This window comes from Hyperolius riggenbachi, chromosome 3, assembly GCF_040937935.1.
Source record: "Hyperolius riggenbachi isolate aHypRig1 chromosome 3, aHypRig1.pri, whole genome shotgun sequence".
NCBI classification, from domain to species: domain Eukaryota; kingdom Metazoa; phylum Chordata; class Amphibia; order Anura; family Hyperoliidae; genus Hyperolius; species Hyperolius riggenbachi.
The window spans coordinates 89,921,850-89,946,300 of record NC_090648.1 but is presented as its reverse complement, the minus strand read 5'-3'; the positions used below and the strand labels follow the sequence as shown (position 1 = coordinate 89,946,300).

Below are 24,451 nucleotides of genomic sequence, written 5' to 3'. Positions count from 1 at the left end.
GCGTGGGGCCCGCATGATAGCACTAGTGCTATGACGGAGCCCAGCTTCTGATTCTGAGCACAGCAGGGAGGAATAAATGCAGCAGGCACAGACTCACCTACTAATGGATCCAAGCGCTGCTGTTCCCATCTATTCTCTGCACTACCTCCGGCGACAGTGCAGAGTATAGAAGGGGACTGCAGCGCCTGGAACCATTATTAGGCGAGTCTGTGGTGCCACCTTTATCCTTCCCCAATGTGCAGCGCAGGGAGGAGGGGTAATGCGGCAGGCGGCAGATGCGGCAGGAGTGCGGAAAGGGGGTGGACATGACACAGGAGGAGGGGGGCTGAGGACAGTGACAGGAGACAGCCTCTGGCCCCCTCCCTGCACCCTAGCAGCCGCTGCGATCACTACAGTGAAGGGGAGACCAGGCGGCCAATCAGAGAGGAGAGAGGTGAGTGACAGAGGCTTCAGCCAATCAGGCTGATTCAGCATGCCATGTCACTTCTCTTTTGCATCTGTGTACGAAGTTAGAGCCTGGGGGCATGGGGAGAGAAAACCTATTTGGAAAAAAAGTCAGATTGATTTTAAACTTTTGAATTGCCTGTTTAGCATCATTTTTTACCAATGTAAGAGCCTGCAATAGAGAATTGATTTTGTACTTTATGCCTAACAGTTACTCTTTAAAGCTATTATTGTATGTACAAATGAATGAATGAATTAATTACTAAATATTTTGGGCCTTATTGCAATCTAAGTATTGATGGCTGTGATTGGCTAATGTTTTATCGACATGACGGTTGGTATTAGGAACATTGATTAAAAGTTATGTTTTAATGGTACATTTTCTCCCAAATCCCTGTTTTTCTTTTATACAATTTTGCATAACCGTTTTGCCCAGACTGATGGGGGAGACACCATTCTTTATTTTATGTTTATGTTATAATAAAGTCTTCATTCACAAACTATCCTGAGAGTTTGTAAACAGCCAATACATCGAACTTTGAATAGTTTCCTCATCACTAGCAACTAGTTCCAATAACAAGCTGCTAATGCTACTGACAACAAATATGGGCCATATCAAATTCAAGGTGATAAGTCGCCTACTGTATGCAAAGTGGTAAAATTGGCCGAACATTGGCTAAACAAAATTGGATGTGTGTACACACCCTAAATTCAGAAACTGTTGCTCTAAATGATCAGGCCGAGGGTGCGTACATACATCTAATTTTGATTGGCCAATGACAAGCCAATTTTAGCACCACCGTGAAAGCTTACCTCGAAATCTGGTCATGGTTTTCAAAATCTGTGGGCCCTCATACTATGTGGACATTGTGAAATTGGCCAACCTTTGGCCCGTCAAATTTGGATGTCTATATGTACCCTAAAGCTAGATACACATGCTACACTGCCTCTGCTGAGAATATAGCATGTGTAAGGGAGACCCTCAATGTACCTTAAGACCCAGATCTTCAGGTAGCATTTAGACTAGTGGCACCTCAGTACATCACTGCCCTTAAACTGTTCCCAAAGATATCGAGCCTGGACAGTGACAGTTATCGAGTGCATGTACCCACCTTTAAAGGGATACTGTAGGGGGGGTCAGGGGAAAATGAGTTGAACTTACCCGGGGCTTCTAATGGTCCCCCGCAGACATCCTGTGTTGGCGCAGCCATTCACCGATGCTCCGGCCCCGCCTCCGGTTCACTTCTGGAATTTCAGACTTTAAAGTCTGAAAACCACTACGCCTGCGTTGTCGTGTCCTCGATCCCGCTGATGTCATCAAGAGCGCACAGCGCAGGCCCAGTATGGTCTGTGTCTGCGCAGTACACTCCTGGTGACATCAGCGGGAGCGAGGACACAGGGGCGTGCAGGCGCAGTGGTTTTCTGACTTTAAAGTCAGAAATTCCAGAAGTGAACTGGAGGCGGGGCCGGAGCATCGGTGAGTGGCTGCCCCAACACAGGATGTCTGCGGGGGACCATTAGAAGCCCCGGGTAAGTTCAGCTCATTTTCCCCCGACCCCCCTACAGTATCCCTTTAAAGCCTGATTTATAAACTCCTAGCCAGACTTCTTCAAGGATCTCCACCGAGGATACCATGATCAATACAGGAAACCAGGACTGGATCGATGAGCAGTTGTGTGCTATTAAGCAGTTAGGATTTACTACCCTCACTTGAGTCATAGTAGATCATAGTCAGGGTGCGTGAATTATAGGCATAGTTGGAAAGTCTGATCCCCGATTCCATGGAAATTCTGATTCCCGAAAATGCCGATTACCAATGGTAATCCGATTTCTGAAGCTGAGTACTCTAATTGGCTAAATACTTACGACTCAGAAGCATTGGACCAATCATAAAATGCAGAATTTTTCCGCAAAAAAACTGATTGCTGCGGTAATTATAGACCAATCCCAAGATTCGGATACTACCAAGTATTTGTCCAGTCTTCTGATTGGTCTGAAATTTTCACGGTTTTCCGATTTTTGCGCTAAATTACCGAATTCTCTGATTGGTCCAATACTACCGAATGGTGATTACCGAGTTCCGATTTTCCGATAAGAAATCCTATTTCCAATTGGAAATTCTGATATTTTCATTTCAATGGAAATTTCCGACCATCCTCTTGTGAATCAGTGGTTGTTGTATGATACCAGCATCAGGCAGAAGCCACACCAAGATATTTTTTTCTATTAAATGAATGTTGTCCTGATCGTATTATAAAAAAAACTTCACTATGGATACGGAAATATGACAGCAATCCCACAGTTGCTGATTTAGTAACCTTTCACAAACCACCACTATGGTTCAAATTGATCCAGGCAATGACTGCCATGTGTTATCACAGTAGCAGACCAGTTTTAATTATTCCATTCAAGCTTTGCTGGTGCACCCATGATATGCCACCTGGTGTTGCTTGGAGGTCACTGGAGAGAATGCGTATTGTGGCATCGCTGCATGATTTGGATGCTGGGTGGTGCCGCTAGTAAAAGATATTTGAAATTAACATTTGTGATATTTTACTATGCAATACTTGGCACTTATTCTCACTTGAACCCTCCCGTTCTAGTGCATAAAACTAAAACCCTCCCACCCACCTAGTGCCTAAAACCTATCCCCGTACCTAATCCCTAACATTACCCCCCCCCCCCCACACACACACACTAATCCCACACACAAACACACCGAATGCCTAACACTAACTCCCCCTACTAGTGTCTAAAACCACTCCACCACCACCTAATGCCTAACACTACCCTCCCCCCCTCCACCCTACTAGTGCCTAAAACTACCCCCACACACACCTAATGCCTAACACTCACTTCCCCCTACTACTCTCTAAAACTAACCCCCCTCCACCACCACCACCTAATGCGTAACATTAGCTTCCCAAACCTATGCCCAACACTAACTTCCCCACAATAGTGCCTAAAGCTCCTCCCCAACCACCACTTATTCCCTAAGTCAGAATTTTACGTGGGAAAACACACAGTCAGATGACACCAGTTTCTTTCGAGTACATTTTATTACAATGATCTTGCTTTAAACTTTATCTTAAAGAGTATATTTATCAGTTCTCCGAAAGCCAATCATGTTAGTGTTAGAATCAGGTAAAAGATGGTGCTGATGTTGGGATATCAACAGGAAAAGCATTAGGATTAGGCAAAACCTTTCAGGTTGAAGGTTACTGTATGGAAAAAAATCAAACATAGCTGCACTTATGCGCATATCCATTTACCCCATAAAATGCATTAAAAACAACAAATTATACTTTCTACATGGGGTGTCCAGATACAGAGGAAACATTGTCATATTGCCCATCCAACCTACACAGTGCCAGATGCAACTATTAGTGACAAAATCTCCTGTCTAAGTAGCTATAAGATAGAGAAGAAGAAGCAGCATCTGCTGGTGAGAGAGAAGCATTATCAGTCTACAACTAAGATGCACGAAGCTTCTCCCTGTCTAGCAGAGGCCCCACCTCCTGTCAACCTTCTAACTTCCCTCGGTAAGCAGGAGAGGACATCCATAGTATTAATAACAAATGACAATGTGGATTGGAGAGGACAACAGGTCATAGTAGCAGCCCCGGAACTTTGCATCCAGGCATCGTAGTCAGCAGGCGGATTTTAAGTTTTGTTTTTGTTTTGTTTTGTTTGCACTTTGGGGTCCAAAAAGCTCACTTTACATAAATGCATATGTACATTTATCCTTTATAGCAAACATGCGATGGTTTAGAAAAGGTTAAAAGTTAGAATTTGACCTCAGCTGTGGGAAGGCTCTGCTGGTCCAGAGGATTCCCAGATCCTTTTTGATCCAAACTTTAGGGGACCCAGCGGGAATCCCCATAGACTAGCACCCAACACACATTTTCACAATAAAGTGTGCCGCTCTGGCCCCTAACCCTTAACCTCACCCTCCTTAAATGAACCTCCAGACTAAAAATCTACTCAGCAGCACTGAAAAGGCTTGGTGTTTCTTTAACAGTTTCACAGCATCAGAACTTTGTTTTTCTTATAGAAGTCTCATTTTTAGCTGCATTTTTTAGCTAAGCTCCGCCCCATCAAAAAACCCACCCAGGCTTTTTCCCCCTGATGCTGTGCAAAGCATGATGGGATTTTCTTATGTTGTTATCCACGTTGCCTAGCAACTGGAAGGGGTGATCAGGATACAGGACAGTTGTAACTGTGTCTCATGCTCCCTGTCACCTTCTTTCAAACAAAAAGATTGCCTGTTCTTTTAAAACAGGGTGGGTAAGAGATTATATTACCTATCTATTTTAATTAACACAACTAATGTAACTTAATGACATTGGCCTTAATTCACTAAGCTTAACTCCTGTCTTTAATAACTCTTCTGAGCTGTTTTACAGTTATCACAATTATATCACCATGGTGATAACTGTAAAACAGCTCAGAAGAGTTATTAAAGACAGGAGTTAAGCTTAGTGAATTGAGGCCAGTATGTTTGTTTAGGCTGAAGTTCCTCTTTAACCAGCTGAGCGGTCTGGACGAGCTCAGCTCGTCCAACACCGCCAGCGGCTGCCGCTCAGGCCCTGCTGGGCCGATTTTGATGAAATAAAAAGCAGCACACGCAGCCGGCACTTTGCCAGCCGCGTGTGCTGCCTGATCGCCGCCGCTCTGCGGCGATTCGCCGCGAGCAGCGGCGAAAGAGGGCCCCCCTAGCCGCCTGAGCCCAGCGTAGCCGGAACAAAAAGTTCCGGCCAGCGCTAAGGGCTGGATCGGAGGCGGCTGACGTCACGACGTCGGCTGACGTCGATGACGTCACTCCGCTCGTCGCTATGGCGACGATATAAGCAAAACAAGGAAGGCCGCTCATTGCGGCCTTCCTTGTTTATTCTGGGCGCCGGAGGCGATCGGAAGATCGCCTCCGGAGCGCCCTCTAGTGGGCTTTCATGCAGCCAACTTTCAGTTGGCTGCATGAAATAGTTTTTTTTTTATTTAAAAAAAACCCTCCCGCAGCCACCCTGGCGATTTAATCAGAACGCCAGGGTGGTTAATCCCTAACCTTAATCTCCCCCTCCTTCAACTCCTAACCTTAACTCCTAACCTTAACCTCCTCCCTCCTTAACCCTAACCATTAACTTTCCCCCTCAACTCCTAACCTTAACCCTCCACCTCTCCCCAACCCCTAACCTTAAGCTCAGCCCTCCCCCTCCTTAACCTGGATTTTACTAATGCTTGCCCAGTCCACATGCACTCGTACATGGTCAGGAGCATAGCCAGAAGGAACCAATTGAATAAGCTCTTAAGGAGGGACCCAGCACTGAAACTTTTGGTTGTAAGAGGAGCCAGAAAACCTGTGGACTATTAAAAGGGCCCTACTACTGAGGTAAGAATCCAATTTAGTATTTTATTTTGGCTTCAGTTAGGCTCAATACACACCATACAGTATTTCTTGTACAGATTAACCAAATAGTGTATGGGCCAACAGAGTAAAAATACTTTGAAAGAATTGTTTTGACAGGCTCTCATGCTATAGGATATTGGTCAGATTGAACAACCAATATTGTATGGTGTGTGGTGAGCATTACACTTTTCGGTGTGATGCATAGGTGAGGGAGCAAAATTCATTTTGAAGGACACCCGAGACGAAAATAAACGAATGAAATAAACAATTGTATCTATCTTCCTTCTCCTAAAAATGACTTTCTAAGATATTCCACAGTTTTATTTTATGTTTCAATCTACTTTTTACGTTTTAACTGTTTTATTGTTTTTGCTCAATGACACATTCATTAAAGTAGGCCTAAAATCTATGAACTATTGATCCTTTTTATCTCTTCCCTGCTCTCAGAAGCCATTTTCTGCTAGGAAAGTGTTTTATAGTTGGAATTTCTTATCAGTGAGGGTCACACTGTAGTAACTTCCTGCCTGAGTCAGCCACTTATATACCTGATGTTTAACTCTTTCAGGCAGAGAAACATAAGAAGGAACACAGCATAGTTATTTGTGTGCTAGGCACTGTACATACCCATGTCTATCTCATCATGTCACATATCACCTCGGGTATCCTTTAAGTATAAGTAAGGGGTCAAGGTTGGTACTAAGCTAGTTGTAGGGTTAGGGTTAGAGAAGGTTAGTTGAGGGTTGTTAAAGCAAACCAGAGCTCGAAGCCTAGTAAGAATCAATACTTACCTGGGGCTTCCTCCAGTCCCAGGTAAGTTACCGGCTGAGCGGTGGACCGCGGAAGGACGGCTATGGACTCAAACGTGCTTATGGGGTTGGAGGAAGCCCTGGGTAAGTATCGATTCTTACTATGCTTTGAGCTCTGCTACACTTTAAGGAATGTTTGCACTATTTTTTAGATTATATATACTTTTTATGACAATATCATACATTAAAATTGTGCAACACAAATCTAGGATATATCTCATTGCAGCCTTTTCCGGATGCAAACACAGTTGAGCACAGGTTAGATAGAGGAAAGGCAGCCATACCCTGTGTACAATCACATTTATTTTTACAGGCACTGCTAAAAATGTATACACCTCAGCATGTCCATACACCTTTACATATGTAAGAGATTCTGTGGTCACATGTGCGGTCATTCCATAACTGAAGTCCTCCCATGATCTCTGCGCAATGTTCATTGTCCTTGTCATTATTGGGTTCCCCTTCATTCCAGGCCCTGTAAGAATGAAAAAAGGGTGTTCCATAAATTGTTTTAATTATCACTAAAGAGCAAATAGGGCTGATTCATCGAAGCAGTAAAAAAGGATGCATGCGGCAAGTAGACTAATTGGACACCGTCATGGGCGTCAATGCAAAATATCAGTAATTGGACACTGAAGCAGAAATTTGAGCACCTGGTAGATAGCGCCGCTATATGCCGATATGTTTAGGCGCTTATGGCAGCGCCCAAGACTTTGCGGGGGGGGGGGGGGTAGTTGCCGCATATGTGATGCAATCATCGCACCAAAGCTAGTGCAAACAGGCCCTTGGATAGTTAATGTGTAAGGGATTTAGGCATTAGGTACGTAGTTTGTGCGGGAGGGTTAAGGGTTAGGCGTTAGGCAGGTGGTGTGTGCGGGGGGATTAAGGATTAGGCAGGTAGTGTGTGCGGGGGGGGGTTAAGGGTTAGGCATTAGGCAGGTAGTGTGTGCGAGGGGATTAAGGATTAGGCAGGTAGTGTGTGCGGGGGGGTTAAGGGTTAGGCGTTAGGCAGGTAGCTTGTGCGGGAGGGTTAAGGGTTAGGCAGGTAGTGTGTGCAGGGGGCGGGTTAAGGGTTAGGCGTTAGTTTGTACGGGAGGGGTAGAGGTTAGGCGTTAGGTAGGTAGTGTGTGCAGGGGGGGGGGTTAACTACTCTACAACCACTCCACACCAATGGGCGTAGCCGCGGCGGCAGCCCCAGGCCCGCCTAACGCCAGTTCCTGGAGCTGGCTAATGCAGGAGATCGCACGCATCTCGTGAATGGGGGGCGGAGCTCCGCCGTGCCTTCAGTCTCCGAGCAGCTATTGCCACTCGGGAGACTGTTAGACGGCGTAATCGCTGTCTATTTACATGTACAGCACTGCGATCGGCAGCAGTGCTGTACATGTAAATAGACAACAACTGAGAGCATTGGGGGGCTTAGGACCTATTGAAAACATGGACTGAACTTTTACTTTTAACCACTTGACCACGGGGGGGGGGGGGGGGTTTCCCCTTTCGGACCAGAGCAATTTTCACCTTTCAGCACTCCTCCATTTCTTTCGCCAATAACTTTATCACTACTTATCACAACAAAATTATCTATATCTTTTTTTTTTTTCGCCACCAATTAGGCTTTCTATGGGAGTTACATTATGCTAAGAATGATTTTATTCTAAAAGCATTTTAATGGGAATAATAAAAAAATGGAATGAAAATGGAAGTGCATGCAGGGGAATGAAGTACATGCAGGAATAGAAAGTGCACGCAGAAGTAAAGTACTTGCAGGGATAGGAAGTGTATGCAGGGGAATAAAGTACATGCAGGGATAGGAAGTGTATGCAGGGGAATAATGTGCATGCAGGGATAGGAAGTGTATGCAGGGGAATAAAGTGCATGCAGGGATAGGAAGTGCAAGAGTATTAAAGGTACAGAACGCTCCAAGTGACGGTTTGCTTTAAAGAGACACTGAAGCGAAAAAAAAATGATGATATTATGATTTGTATGTGTAGTACAGCTAAGAAACAAACCATTAAGATCAGATACATCAGTCTAATTGTTTCCATTACAGGAAGAGTTGAGAAACTCCAGTTGTTATCTCTATGCAAAAAAGCTATTAAGCTCTCCTACTAACTTAGTTGTGGAGAGGGCTGTTATCTGACTTTTATTATCTCAACTGTAATTGAACTGTTTACTTTTCCTCTGCTAGAGGAGAGGTCATTAGTTCACAGACTGCTCTGAAAGAATCATTTTGAATGCTGAGTGTTGTGTAATCTGCACATATTATAGAGTGATGCAATGTTAGAAAAAACACTATATACCTGAAAATAAAAATATGAGAATATTTTCTTTGCTGCTAATCTTCTAGTAATTATTCATAGTACACAACCAATTCATTATATCATATATTTTTTTTCGCTTCAGTGTCTCTTTAAGTGCATGCATGAGAATGAAGTGCATGCATGAGTATGAAGATCATGCAAGGGTACAAAAGGCATGCAGGGGTCCAAAGCAGTAAAAAGTGCTCACAATGGAATGCTATTTTTTATAATACATGTTCACATTTTTAAGACACTTGGGTCAACTCACTCGAAGGTAAGGGAGCTGCCATCTGCCCATATCCAGCGATCAGTATTCTCACTGTCCCGCTTCAGTCCCAGCCAGTACCTCTCTCTACCTATGGTTGGCAGCAAAGCATTCTGGTTCAAAAGATAGAAGCAGTTTAACAAAAAATATACCACTTTCAAATATTGTAAACATTTTACATTTGCTGAAGTAACAGAATAAGGCAGCAGATTACAATGTTCCACCACAATTATGAATTATATCACTATACATTTAGCTCATTATTTTTATAAAAGGAAATCAAACTTGTGATGGGAAAAATCCAATTTGGAAAATGTTGATTTTTTTATTTTACCAGCAATTGACTAAATAATTAGGGAGTTCCACAATCTGGTTTACAAAGTTTAGGTCCAACCCCAGAGATTACGGTTCAGGTTGAACCAGAGATTGTATATTAGTCATACAGTATATTTTGATTATCACTTGCAGTGGGTGGCAGAAACTGGAATTTGTTACTCAGACATTAAACCCCCCTTTCTGCACTAGATACATGTCTCTTCACTCACACCTGAACTGTTTAAATAAGTGGCTTGGCAATCTGGGAGCTTCATGGTTGGCCTAACCTATTTAAGGTTGGAGAAATGGCATAAAAAAGTGTTCTGGAGTCTAATGGATTGAAATGTGCTTCTAATACTGTGCGTGGTCTGAAACTTTGAGTCACAGAAGACCACGAAGACTGAGACTTTCGGCTAAGTCTCCAGTTTCAAAGTTGATAGGTGTTATTGTGATGGCACCTGTCATTTCAGTTTTTTAGGAGCTACTACTACAACTCCGGAGGCCTTAGGACTCACATCAGGCGCAGCCTAATCTTCAGCGTGGCTTCTCATTGTTTCCATGCTAATCCAAACTGGGAATCTACTCAAGTACCTGTTCAATGCTTCTCAAGGGTAGTGTCCACCAGTTAGATGCTACTGAAATTAAATTTGTTCCCCCATATCTACTTTGGCCTACACATCACCTAGAAGGAACTTTTGAGTTCATGGGAGGCTTCCCATTGAAACAGCTTATAATACAGGCAGGCTGTGAGCCAGTGCCAGTGTGCCTCGATGATCAGATAACAATTCAACTATAGAGTCAAGGATCAATTTCTTCCTCTATAACTTCTACTTAAAGAGGAACTGTAACGACAAAACGGCCCCTGGGGGGTACTCACCTCGGGTGGGGGAAGCCTCCGGATCCTAATGAGGCTTCCCACGCCGTCCTCCATCCGTCAGGGGTCTCGCTGCAGCCCTCCGTGCAGCGGTGACGTAATATTTACCTTCCTGGCTCCTGCGCAGGCGCTCTGACGGCTGTCGGCGCCGAAGTAGGCGGAAATACCCGATCGCCGTCGGGTCTGCTCTACTGCGCAGGCGCAAGTTTCCGGCGCCTGCACAGTAGAGCGGACCCGACGGAGATCGGGTATTTCCGTCTATTTCCGTGCCGAAAGTCGCCACAGCGCCCCCGCTGGAGCCAGCAAGGGTAAATATTGAACTGACAGTCGGCGGCTGTTCGGAGGGCTGCGGCGAGACCCCCGTGGGACAGAGGACGGCGTGGGAAGCCTCATTAGGATCCGGAGGCTTCCCCCACCCGAGGTGAGTACCCCCCAGAGGATCATTTTAATGTTACAGAGTCTCTTTAACTTCTGGATAGTGCCAAACCAGGCAATTACACAGCCATGGTGAAGGCATAAATGGTCAGGGAGGGACAGATAAGGGCATGGATGGACTCTCAATCCAGGCAGTCCAACAAATGTTAGGTTACCACCATGTTCCAGTAGAGCCCTGTTTGGGAAAACCAAAAGCACTGTTGAGGAGGCAAGACATCACATTATGCACTTGCCTCTCGTTTGAAATGGTGACAACCTGCATGGCATAACTTTAAAAGATACCCGAGGTGAAAATAAATTAATGAAATAAACAATTGTATCTATCCTCCTTCTCATAAAAATGACTTTTTAAGATATTCCAGTTGTATTTTTTATTTAAATCTACTTTTTACGTTTTTACTGTTATATTGTTTTTGCTCAATGACACATTCGTTGAAGCATGCCAGAGCTAAAATCTATGAACTATTGACCCTTTTATCTCTTTCCTGTCCTCAGAAGCCATTTAGCCATTTTCTGCTAGGAAAGTGTTTTATAGTTGTAATTTCTTATCAGTGAGGGTCACACTGTAGTCTGACTCAATCCTGACTCAGACAGGAACTGCCACTTACATACCAGATGTTTAACTCTTTCAGGCAGAGAAAGAAAAAAATAAATACACCATAGTTATACAGTGCTAGGCACTGTACATACACGTCTATCTCATCATGTCACATGTCACCTCGGGTATCCTTTAAAACAAGAAGTGAATAGAAATATTCCCAAATACATGACATAACATTAGAGAATTTTTATGTTGACATCAAACCAGCAAACATTGATTAAGGGAACACCTTTAAAGAGAACAAGAGACGAAGCACCCTCATGTATTTTACTACATTTATCAGTGGGAACATGACAGTAAAAACCTACCCTGCTCTCTGTTTCATTCTTCTCTGCTCAATTTGCCTGTTATCAGCTCTGATAAGAATCTCCGACTGAGCATTCAGTCTAGGTTTGACCTGGAATCATTATAGATGAGTGAGTCTGTGAAGTCTTTTCAAACCCAAGCCTGCCCCTTCCTGGCTCAGCTTTCCAGCTTTGCATACTCAGAGCTCTGATGACATGGGAGGGGCTGCTCTGCTGAGAAAGAAGCTCTAAAACAACAGACAAGTGTGGCTGTTGTGTGATCTGTGTGCACTGTGCAGTCGTCATCATTATTATCTGTGCAGTTTCATTTCTATGAGAGACACTTCCTACAGGCAGCCACACAGCATACCAGAATAATAATGTTGAAAATACGCAGATGAAAGGCTGCAGTAGCAGCCCTGCTTGTCTATAGTTTCATAGAGCCTAGACAGCACATCCAGAACAACTCATAACCCGGAAGCAGAAGGAAATGAGCCGGCGGCCATATTGAATTTCTCCTGGAGCAATAATGGATAAAAACCCTCAAAAAGGCACACCAACGCGGTGAAATTATCAGATAGAGCATTTATTCTTTACAAGCTATCGACTGATATGTTTATTTTGTGTAAAACATTCATCTCTGGTTGCCTTTAATGATTAAGACCTCTTTCAGACAGGCAGCTGACAGGCGGTAAATTCACCCTGTCAGCTGCTCTCCTGCACCGGCGGGGCACTTGCTAGTGGTCGGTACTGTTACTAGACAGGCGACAGTTCAGCCTCCCATCTGAAAGTGGCCATACTATACATGGTTTATTGCAGTCTTTCGTAACTTTAAATTTCTTCTTCAGGAATGTTACACAACGGAATCAGAACCGTACCAGAGAATTGCTAGAAATAAGGTACATCGCATAGAGAAATAAATCAGATATTTACCATTTCAAACAAATTCTTCATAACAACAAGGATGCCGTTACGTGTTGCACAGTCCTCTCGGGCTCCTTCCCATGATTTTGGCTGCTGCGACTGGAAATAGTAGCAGTGGGAGCGAATCAACTTCCATCTTGCTGGACAGCTGGTACAGTTACCCTCTGTGGTGTCCACTGGGAAATGGTTAAACATGATTAAAACAGAACTGGGTTATTAGGAATACTGTGCAGCCTAAATAAATTACCTACAAAACCCAAGCTTTTACCACTGCATGTCCTAACATTGTATAGCAGTATCAACCTCCCTGGCAGTAATCCCGAGCTGCTGGGAGCTCTATGCAGAGTATAGCACGTAGCAAGCATTTTTACTCACCTCCCGGGGGATCCAGACGTCGGTAGTCATTCTTCTTTCTGTCCTCGGAGGCTCTGAATCACTCTGGTGAGATTGCCATAACTGATCTCACCAAAGAGTTACAGCACCACCCGGAGGACGGAGGTAAAATTGCAGCGCTGGAGCCCAGGGAGGTGAGTGAGAGCAGGGGCTGCTGCTGGCATTCTGGCGGCACGATTTTTCCTGTTTTTAGGGTCTAATTATACCCCCTGAGGGGGGGGGGTTAAAGGACCACTATTGCAATTAATTAATATTATTATTATCTCTGAATAATAAGCATAATATATTTATTTTTTCCTATGCCAATGTCACAGTTAGCAGTAAAAATTTAACAGATCTGACTCATTTCAGACTAGCCCATCTTCACGGTGCTTACTCCAAGTTTTCTTTATTTCCAAAAGTCCAGCTGCCAAAATAATTTGCAGTGAGTAGGGAGGCTTCCCAGCATCTTTGTATAAATCCGATGCAGAGGGTGCTTTTGCAAAGAATAAAGAAATTGCTGAGAATCCCCCATGAGAAGATGTACTAGTCTAAACCTATCAGATCTGTCATATTTTTACTACCTACTATAAGTGACAGCAACATAGAAAAAAAGCAATTTATAGTACATTTTGCTCTGTGAGAAATGTACCTCTGAAATGTATGTGTACACGTGTATTCTAAAATGTTATGTTTTTTGGTGATGTGTGATCCTTTGACTGATTTAACTTCTACTTTTAGCTTTCTGGATTCTAAGACACCCCTGCTGGCTTTCCTAATGGATGAAATTGATGAATATAGAATATTGCAATACCTACTTTGTTCTTCAAGACAGCAGAGACTTTGAAATAGAGTTCTCTCCCAGTATAAAATGTCAACTTCATTCCTCAGAGAAGGCTCTCGCAACCAGGGTTCCTTGAGATCTTTGCAGGGGCAATTTCCCCTCTTGTGACAATGGTGGGTAGTGATGATCATAATCAGCAGGGGGCGTAACTAGAAATCACTGCCCCCCCCCCTGCAAAACTTTAGATGGGGCCCCCTTCCACTGCACACTTAATAGGGACAGACTACAAATCTTTGTCTACAAAACTTTGTATGATTCCTTGTCAGTGGCTGAGCAGATGCAGTCATTAGAACAATTGTGCAGAGAGCAGAAAGTTTTTTCCCTCCTTGCCCATAGTTGTCAGTCTCCCAGGAATGGGCCCCCTGTGGCTTCTGGGCCCCCCTGCGGCTGCATCCCTTGCAGGGTCTATTGTTACGCCCCTGATAATCAGCTAATTAAGATTACACAACATTTCGCGAACAGTTCCACAATTACGCCTGTACGTAATTATGATTTGTAAATTGAATTGATTTCGTCATTTAGAGTAAAATTTCATGTAATTTTCACATAATTTTGTGCCGACTTTAGCAGTGAGTAGCAAAGCCCCCATGCATGCTATTGCCACCAAAATTGCTACATATGTACCGTATATATATTTAAAAATGCAAAAGAAAGAAAAAGAGGTTTTAAAAACCATACTTTTCAAATCGATTGTCTCAAAAACTGCAAGGTCTTTTTGAAAAAACAGTTTTGACTTGTACCCACTATTCCCCTTAACATATGCACCAATTTTGGTAACAATAGCCTGTATGGTGGGTTTGCTATGAACCGCTAAAGTCGGCACATAACTGTGCAAAAAATTCAGCAAAATTATGAAATATTACAATTACATACAAAATTAATTATGATTTGCCCTGAAATTTCGTCTTACGATTACGATGTGTAATTGCAAATTACGATGCATGAGAAAGTGATAAAAGTGTCCCTTTGGCTCCTCGGTGTCCCTTTTTACTCATTGTATGCATTGAATGTGATGGGGGTTGGAGTATAATAGGGGGCACTGTATAAAGAAGCACTAACTTGGGGTCAGAATAAGAAGCACATTAATAGAGTGCACTAGAATATGGAGAAGGGAAATAATAGGGAGTAGTATTAAGAGTACGTTTATAGGGCAGCATTGTAATTGTGGGGTCTATAGCAAGACACAATAGCACGCACTACTTTATTTGGGAAGAAACATTGAATGGGAGCTAATGAACAAGGCTACTGTTAAAGAACATGCCTCCTATAAAATAAATTCCTACTCCCCCCTCTAATACATAGAAGACCCTTGAGGATGAAAGCCACTTCCTATTGCACTGCCCCAAATATACTGCAACCAGGGACACTTACTTTAAGAAATTGTTGGAACTATTCCCAGACTTTCTCACACTAGAAGACGAGAGAAAAACATATATCCTACTGGGAGAAGATGAATATACAGTGACAATCGCTGCACACTATGTCACAGCATGCCACAGACTGAGAGGAGCATAACGGAACTGTAAACCTAAAAAATGTCCACAGACTGCTTAGCCACTGTCCCCCTACCCCACCCCCTCCCATGCCCCCCTTTTTCCCCTTGCTTTGGCAATACCTGTACGGAATCTTGGTCATGCCAATAAAGCTATCTTTGATTTGAATACATGGGTTCCTTGAGATCCAAAAATGATTTAAAGGGTTCCTCCAGGGCAGAAAGGTTGAGAAAGGCTGCCTCAGAGGGTGCCCAAATTATTCCCAATATTCATGGCATGATCAAACATCATAGAGTTGTAAGAGCTATGCCACAATAAGCATTTGTCAGAACTGAAGCACCCGTACCACTCCTGGTACACATACACAAAGGGATAGTTACCGTTTAAAGCGACTAAGTACAAAATATTTTTTTACTCACCTGGGGCTTCCTCCAGCTCCCTCCTGACCAATCGCTCCCGTTCGGTCTTCCTCTGCCTTCCCGTCCTCCTGGTAGAAGCCCTGTTAGCCTGACCAGTCGGGGCGCACTGCACATGCAGTACTACTGCGCAGGCGCAGAACGCTCCCAGCCACGGGGGTGAGATGCGCCGAGTGACCCCGACTGGCCAAACTTACAGGGCCTCTAGCAGGAGATTGGGAAGGTGGAGGAAGACGGGGTGGGAGCATTCGGTGCGGAGGGGGCTGGAGGAAGCCCCAGGTATGTATGATTCTTTTATATATATATATAGTAGTCTCTGGTACACTTTAGGAACCTCTCAATGACATTGGCCTTGATGGTGGCTGAGGCAGGGCTGATGCTGACATTGAGTCAAAGTGGCAACTGCCCCAGGGCCCCCGACCGCTGCCATCCCCCCATGCTGCAGGACCCCGCCCCCGACCCCCCAGGTGGTCTCTCCCTGATTGCTTCTTCGCCGCTTATGCATAACATGGAGAAGGGGCAGGCAGCCGGGCTGAAGACAGAGCATGGAAGAAGTAGCCACCAAGACAGGCCAGTCAGGGGGAAACCTAGTGGGGAGGGGGCAACAGCTGGCTGGCGGGCCTGGAGGGCTGATTTTTCTGCTGGGGTAGGAGGGACCCCAAGTTACCTTTGCCCAAGGACCCCCGTGAACTTAAAGAGAATCTGTATTGTTAAAATCGTACAAAAGTAAACATACCAGTGCGTTAGGGGACATCTCCTATTACCCTCTGTCACAATTTCACCGCTCCCCGCCGCATTAAAAGTGGTTAAAAACAGTTTTAAAAAGTTTGTTTATAAACAAACAAAATGGCCACCAAAACAGGAAGTAGGTTGATGTACAGTATGTCCACACATAGAAAATACATCCATACACAAGCAGGCTGTATACACCCTTCCTTTTGAATCTCAAGAGATCATTTGTGTGTTTCTTTCCCCCTGCAGTTCTCATGCACTGAAGTTTCAGGCTGCTCTTTACTTCCTGCAAACAGCTTTGCCCTTGTCTGTAATTCCTCACTATGTGAAAGCCCAGCCAGCTCAGAGGACGATTTATCCAGCTTGTAAAAAATAAGAGAGAAGAGAGAAGCTGCTCTAATCTAAATAACACACAGGCAGTGTGCATAGAGGGGCCTGGAAGGCGAAGTTCATAGCAGAACCACAACACTGAAGAACTTGGCAGCCTTCCAGACACAGGCTGACAAGTCTGACAAGAGATAGATAAGTTGATTTATTACAGAGACAGTGATAGTATAAAGTGCTGTAGTAAGCCAGAACACATTAGAATAGCTTTTGGAACTTGTAGGATGATAAAAAACAGGATGCAATTTTTGTTACGGAGTCTCTTTAAACTGGCCCTGAGTTGAAGGGCTCACCCTTATGTCTGATGATATGTGTGGAACTGCACTCTTGGGGGGGTTTGGTATTATGTGCATCCAATAGTTTTGTGTGAGTTTTAAGTTGAGGTCCCATTAAATTTATCTCTGTGTTTCTGCCCAGCCTCTTACATTCCTCATGTCAACTTGACCACTATTTCTTTGCACTCTTTATAAGAAGCCCATTTGTAAGGGCGCTGCTTATAGTGCGAACAAATTTGACTAACTGCACTGCCAGCACCTGGCTCCAGTCTTGTGTCTATTTACTGAGATTACTTAAAAATAGTAATGTGCTATAAACCTACCTTTCTGGATGAATACCTGTCTCACAGCTCTGCAGCAGAATTGGATTAAAGGATACCCGAGGTGACATGTGACATGATGAGATGGGTATGTACAGAGCCTAGCACACAAATAACTATGCTTTATTCCCTTTTTTCTTTCTCTGCCTGAAAGAGTTAAATATCAGGTATGTAAGTGGCTGACTCAGTCCTGACTCAGACAGGAAGTGACTACAGTGTGACCCTCACTGATAAGAAATTCCAACTATAAAGCCCAATCTACACAATACGATTCTTTGTTCGATTCGATTACGATTCTATTTAAGATCCGATTAAATCCGGCATGTCTGATCAGGATTCGATTCGATTCATTTTGATTTGACATTGCAAAACAATGATGAATCGAATCCTGATCGGACATGTCGGATTTTATCGGATCGTAAATAGAATCGTAATCGAATCGCACAAAGAAATCGTATTGTGTAGATTGGGCTTTAAACACTTTCCTATCAGAAAATGGCTTTTGAGAGCAGGAAAGAGATAAAAAGGGCCAATAGTTAATGGATTTCCGTCCTGCGCCTGATGGGATGGGCTTTAGCCTATCAGATGCCGGCGATCCCCGGCCAATCAGAGGCCGCCGATCTCCTCTACGGCGCTGCTGCGCAGCAGCGCCGTATATATGTAAACACCGGGGAAGATCTTCCCCGTGTGTTTACATTTACCCTGCGAGCCGCGATCGGTGGTTTGCAAGGTGTTCACGGAGTCACACTCCGTGAACTGACATGGAATAGCCGCTCTCCATGGAATTCACTTCAGGATTAAGGGGCGTACTTAAGCGTACGCAGAATCCTGAAGTGGTTAAGATGAAATGGGGCCCCAGGCAAGATAGCAGTTTTTGCCCACTGCTGATGTCACCTGGCTTTTTAAAAAGATTTGGTGGGGTTAGCATCCACTAGGTCCATGGACTTTCACCAGGCCCTAGGCAACTGCCTAGAATTGCCTTGTGGATGATCAGTCTCTGCTCTGCAGTGATATATTATGGGTATTGCATTTTAGACAAGGGGGAGTGGTCACATGACATTACCTTCTGTTTTAAATAGAAATACTGCTCTTTACTGTATAATAAAGCATCTTTACCTTTTGTCTTTATCTTGGACAGGTCACCCATTATGTTGCCAACTGAAAAAAAGGAGAGTAGGAGGATGACATAAATGGAAGCTGTAATCACATTTGAATAATTAAAGGGAATCTGAAGTGAAAATAAACTTATGATATAATGAATTGTATGTGTAGTACAGCTAAGAAGTAGAACATTAATAGCAAAGATATGCGTCTCATATTGTTTCCAGTACAGGAATAGTTAAGAAACTTCAGCTGTTATCTATGCAGAAGAGCTTATCTGAGTTCTCTGACCCAACTTGGGTCAGTGACAGTTCTATTTTCTGAAGCACTTATACATCAAAGAAAGAGTGAGACACAGCTTCTGATAAGGTATTATTGCAGGGGGTCATTAGTTCTGCTCTATTTCATAGTTTAACCATTTATTTTAAGCCTTCTGGACATAAAGGCTACATACAGAAGGCCATATGCGCTTCCACGTGCTCCCGGCCGTGGATCGTTAGCCCAGGAATCAATTAATCGAGACATGGTGCCCGATCGTTGATTCCTTTCCCTGGCAGAAAAAGCGACCGCTTCTCTCGAAAGCCTCGCTTTTTCTGTCTCTTACGCCCCCCTACGTCCCTCTAAGCGTACAAGTTACGCTTAGAGTGACGTCATGTAAACAAACTCAAGATTGCCCTCTTGTGGCCAAAAAGTAAAAATACATCTACATGTAAAAAAAATATATGTATATGTATATATATATATATATATATATATATATATATTTACATAAATACCCAAATAGAGTGTTTAACCACTTTCGGATTTCCCAGACGCTTAACTACGCCCCTATTGACTTAATGAGCGGATCAGGGGCGTTGATAAACGCCCCTGCCGCTATTGTGCTGTGCGGACACGATCGCGCGCGTGCACGCGCGGACACGATCGCGCGCGCTCCCGCGCGCCCCCGCTCCCGCGCGCTCCCGCCCGCGGGTGCGCGCCCCCGTGCGTGCACATGCGCGTGCACCAGCTTCATTTATCTCTGTGTGGGATTGATGAATGGGAGTAATTACTCCCATCACCAATCAGATGCCTGTAACCATGAATGAGCACTGCTATAAGCCAATAGCAGTGCTCATTCATTTGTGAGGTTTATAAACAATGTTGCCAGCACTTGAGAAGATACAGTTACCTTGTAATCACTCCTGAGAGGATTACAAGGTAACTGGATCTTCTTTACTTGTATTCTGACTGCCACCTAGTGGATTTTATAAATAAACCAGGACTTATAAATAAATATACCAGGACTATATACCCCTGATCTACCCTGATCAACCCTGATCAACCCTGATCTAATCCTAGCCTCCCTTGCTTTTTTTTTATGGTTGGAAATATAGAAATAGTGTATCTTTTCATTTTTTTCTCTTTTTTCTTTTTAAAATGCATAGAGAATAACATTATTACTAAAATAAAATATCACCCTTGAAAAGCCTAATTTGTGGCGAAAAAAACAAGCTATAGATCATTCACATGTGATGAGTAGCAATAAAGTTATCAGTGAATGAATGGGAGGAGCGCTGAAATGTAAAAGTTGTTTTGGTTTTAAGGGAAGAAAACCTGTGATCCTGAAGTGGTTAATAATAAAAAAAAAATACAATAAAAAAACTTTTTAAATATCCATGTAAAGATGAAATATTTCTATATTTTTTTTTTATTATTATAAGCTTGTAAATAGTGATGGATGCAAAACGGAAAAAAATGCACTTTTATTTCCAAATAAAATATTGTCGCCATACATTGGGATAGGGACATAATGTAAACGGTGTAATACCCGGGACTATTAGGCAAATATAATACGTGGGTTTTAATTATGGAGGCATGTATTATTTTAAAACTATAATGGCCGAAATCTGAGAAATAATGATTGTTTTCCTTTTTTTTCTTATTCTTCCTGTTAAAATGCATTTACAGTAAAGCAGCTCTTAGCAAAATGTACCCCCCCCCCCCCAAAGAAAGCCTAATTGGTGGCGGAAAAAAACAAGATATAGATCAGTTCATTGTGATAAGTAGTGATAAAGTTATAGGCTAATGAATGGGAGGTGAACATTGCTCGGATGCATAAAGTGAGTGTGGTTTATAATTGCAAATATGACAGAATGATGCAATGTTATAAAAAAAAAGCCATATAACTGAAAATAAAAATATGGGACTCTTTTCTTTGCTACTAATGTTTTATTAATTTTCCATACTACACATACAATCAATAATATCATAAGTTTTTTATTCGCTTCAGTGTCCCTTTAAAGGGAACCAAAACTGAGAAGAAAATTGATTTTTCCTTTTAAAATAATACCAGTTGCCTGACTCTCCTTCTGATCCTGTGTCTCTAATACTTTTAGCCACAGCCCCTCAACAAGCATACAGATCAGGTGCTCTGACTGAAGTCAGACTGGATTAGCTGGATGCTTGTTGCAGGGCTGTGATTCAGTCACTACTGCATCCAAAGAGATCAGCAGGGCTGCCAGGCAACTGGTATTGTTTAAAAGGAAACATCCATATCCCTCTCAGATTAGGTTCCCTTTAAAGGACTTACGAGTCCAAATAACAAAAAAAAAGTTAAGTACCTGAATTGAATTTGAATGCACGGAGGACGCCATCCGCACCATTTTGCCGGGTCCCCGCAGTTCAATAGTTCCCCCCCGGCCGCTCCCGACCCCACAGCCCGGGTCGGGTTCTCCTGCCTCCACTAAAATGGCCGCCGGAGCTGGCCGCGTCTGCGCAGTCTGCATAGACGCGAGTCCGGCTGCGCAGCTCTAGGGCCTCCTCCCGATCCACGCTACAGGAGACAGCCTGGCAGGAGGCAGGAGAGCCCGACCCGGGCTGTGGGGTTGGGAGCGGCCCGGGGGGACTATTGAACTGCGGAGACCCGGCAAAACGGCACGGAGGGTGCGGATGGCGTCCTCCGTGCATTGAAATTCAATTCAGGTACTTAACTTTTTTTGTTATTTGGACTTGTAAGTCCTTTAAAGAGGAACTCCAGTGAAAATAATGTAATTAAAAAAGTGCTTCATTTTTACAATAATTATGTATAAATGATTTAGTCAGTGTTTGCCTATTGTAAAATCTTTTAAATCCCTGATTCACATTCTGACATTTATTACATGGTGCCATTTTTACTGTTGGCAGGTGATGTAGCTGCTGCTTGCTTTTTTTGGCAGTTGAAAACAGCTGTAAACAGCTATTTCCCACAATGCAGCAAGGTTCACAGACAGGAAACTGCCAGGAGTACGTACTCAGAATTTCTTTGCGGGAGGGGTTTCACCACAATATCAGTCATACAGCGCCCCCTGATGGTCTGTTTGTGAAAAGGAATAGATTTCTCATGTTAAAGGGGGTATCAGCTACTGATTGGGATAAAGTTAAATTCTTGGTCGGAGTTTCTCTTTAAGTGAAATGTTATCCCTTTTTTGCATCTTACATTATTGTGAATACATTTCATTACTATACATACACACTTTTTTTCTTTTAGCATTTGGATTCTAATGCAGTGAAAACAAAATATGTCCACTTTTGATTAAGTTTTAGTCTGGCAAAAAGTGGAACTCTAAAAGCCCTTTTCCACCAGCTGCATTGCAATTAAAAAATCAGATTGTGTGGGTTTTTGCGGGGTTGTGGAAATCGCTATGCGCTGTAGCAATTATGTGCAATGCCTTTACCTAAGCGCGGCTGCACTTCCTGATGCAGTTTTCCTGAGATTGCACTTAGGTAGTAGTCTATGGGAGCATAGCAAGCGCAGCACTATGTGATTTCCCTATTCTGCATGCAGCACCTCCCCTCATCTTCTGAAAATAATAATGTCTGTGCATGGCAATATTTCAGCAATTTTGTGCATCTACCCCACAGGAGAAATAAATTGTGAGTTAAGTCAAATAAGGAGATATAAATCATGAGTTATGTCAGTTAAGAGTATGTCTCAAAAACAAATGATTTATCTCTCCTAATCTAACTTAACTCAGTTTTTTATCACATAGGAAGTTAATTTGATTGGTCTGGTACTGTCTGCATGAAATGTACATGCAAGCTAGAATTGTTGACATCTCATTGACCATCTGTAGTCATGACTATCTAATACCCATACTGAGCAAACTACTAGCACCAGACGTTCCAGGCTTTTCACTCCAAAACATTGATCACCATCCTATTAGCAATTGTTTGTCCATAAAAGAGCATGGACAATCGTATTTACCTGATTGCCAGAGGTCAGAGACATCCTTTTTCAAATCTGAATTTAAAATGAGAAAAAAATATAAAACAGTAAGAAAATGGTAAGAAAGAATGTAAATTTAGATGGCACATTCACATATTCCTCATACAACAGTAGAAAAGTCAAAGTGAAGCTTGGTATAGATGACCACCAACGGTGGTCTGTCAAGAGATCATAGCACAAGCAAGTTGGCTAAAGTTACTAACATACATTCAACGACTGGACTGGCACTGTGGTGTAAGAGCGATGTACAGCACATCCCACAGTTACAGCCAAGGGATACGTCTGTTTCTATAGAGAGGGGAGGAGGGACAATGGTACGGTAAATGAGAGAGCAACTTCCTGTGGGAGTGGTGATGAGTAGGGGTAAGCTTCGGAATTCCACGAAATTCAGATTTCCAAGTTCAGAAATCAGCTTTCCGCGGCGGAAGTTGGTATGTGAAAATTGGAATTCTGCAGAATATTGCATTATCCAGACTTGGAAATTTTAGGTCAATCACTAGACTTTGAAGTATTGGACCAATCAAAGAATCTGAATTTTACAGTGGAATTCCAAATACCGTTAAATTTTTAGGCCAATCACAAGACTCAGTAGTATTAGGCCGATCTGAGAATGCAGAAGTGTATCAGGGATCCCAATCGGAAATGCAGATTACGAGTAAATCTGAAAAAATATAGTGGATTTTTAAAACTTTTTTACAATTAACTAACTTTTTTGACATAAGTGACAAAAATTGGAAATGCTAATTTCTGCTGAAATTTCCACAGAAATTGGAGAGACTCTTCTCAGAATGGGTAATACCATCCGAAATCCGCATTTACGACCATCCCTAGTGAGGAGAGGAACAATGGACTTTGGCGTCTTTATGGCCAAAGATCCACCATGCATCATGGCTGCTTCAGCCAGTGTCACCTTAGCGTATGTCGGCATGTCGGGACGTGGTATTTAGCCACTATGGATTATAGAGATTGGTTGGGAAAAGTAATTTTCCTTGATCCTTGTTCCTTTCAAGCATTCTGGCCAATCCAAATCACTTTTTCTCCAAGGAGATAATTTTGAATCTTCAGAATATAATAACTTTTCAGCACTCTGCAGTAGAGAAAGTACCAAAAATTAAGTGACAAGGTATTTTCTTGCTTGCTGGAAGCTCAAAAGACATTTTAATTATGAGGTGTAAAAATATCACCGTCCTAAGTGAAGACTTAGCAGAAAAAGTGAACTGGATCGGGCCCATTGTTAGAAGCAGAAGGATGCATCAGGTATGAACATGGGCAGACAGGGCCGGATTTACCATAAGGCACTGTAGGCACGTGCCTACAGGCGCCTGATGATAGAAAGGCGGCTCACTCCCCTCCCAGAGCGCCTCTCTCCCTCCTTCCCTATGCAGAGTCCTGATGAGAATGTAAATGGCAGGCTCCTCACCCTGCTCTTGGCATTACACTGACAAAATCTTCCTTCAGTCAAGGGAACCTCTATCTACTAATACTGAGGTTCCTCTAGCTACCTGAAACTTGGGGGCACCTCGACCTACTCAATACTGAGGGTTTTTCTGGCTACCTAATGCTAAGGGGAACCTGTAGCTTCCTATGACAGGCAAGGGAAGTAAGGGAGAAGTGACAGC

The 24,451-nt window shown here is 43.2% G+C and overlaps 1 protein-coding gene across 2 annotated transcripts in view; it reads right to left on the bottom strand.

Annotated features, from left to right (window-relative positions):
- Nucleotides 1-6,939: 6,939 nt before the first annotated feature.
- Nucleotides 6,940-24,451, bottom strand: part of LOC137561040 (perlucin-like protein) — a 40,805-nt gene continuing 23,293 nt past the window's right edge. For both annotated transcript variants that reach the window (XM_068272262.1, XM_068272261.1), the window contains 5 exons: nt 22,812-22,847; nt 18,602-18,643; nt 12,659-12,825; nt 9,220-9,329; nt 6,940-7,129 (listed from right to left, as the gene is read on the bottom strand). In XM_068272262.1, coding sequence (XP_068128363.1) covers nt 6,991-7,129; nt 9,220-9,329; nt 12,659-12,825; nt 18,602-18,643; nt 22,812-22,847 — 494 coding nt within the window. In that variant the 3' untranslated portion in view covers nt 6,940-6,990. The remainder of the gene's footprint in view (nt 7,130-9,219; nt 9,330-12,658; nt 12,826-18,601; nt 18,644-22,811; nt 22,848-24,451) is intronic.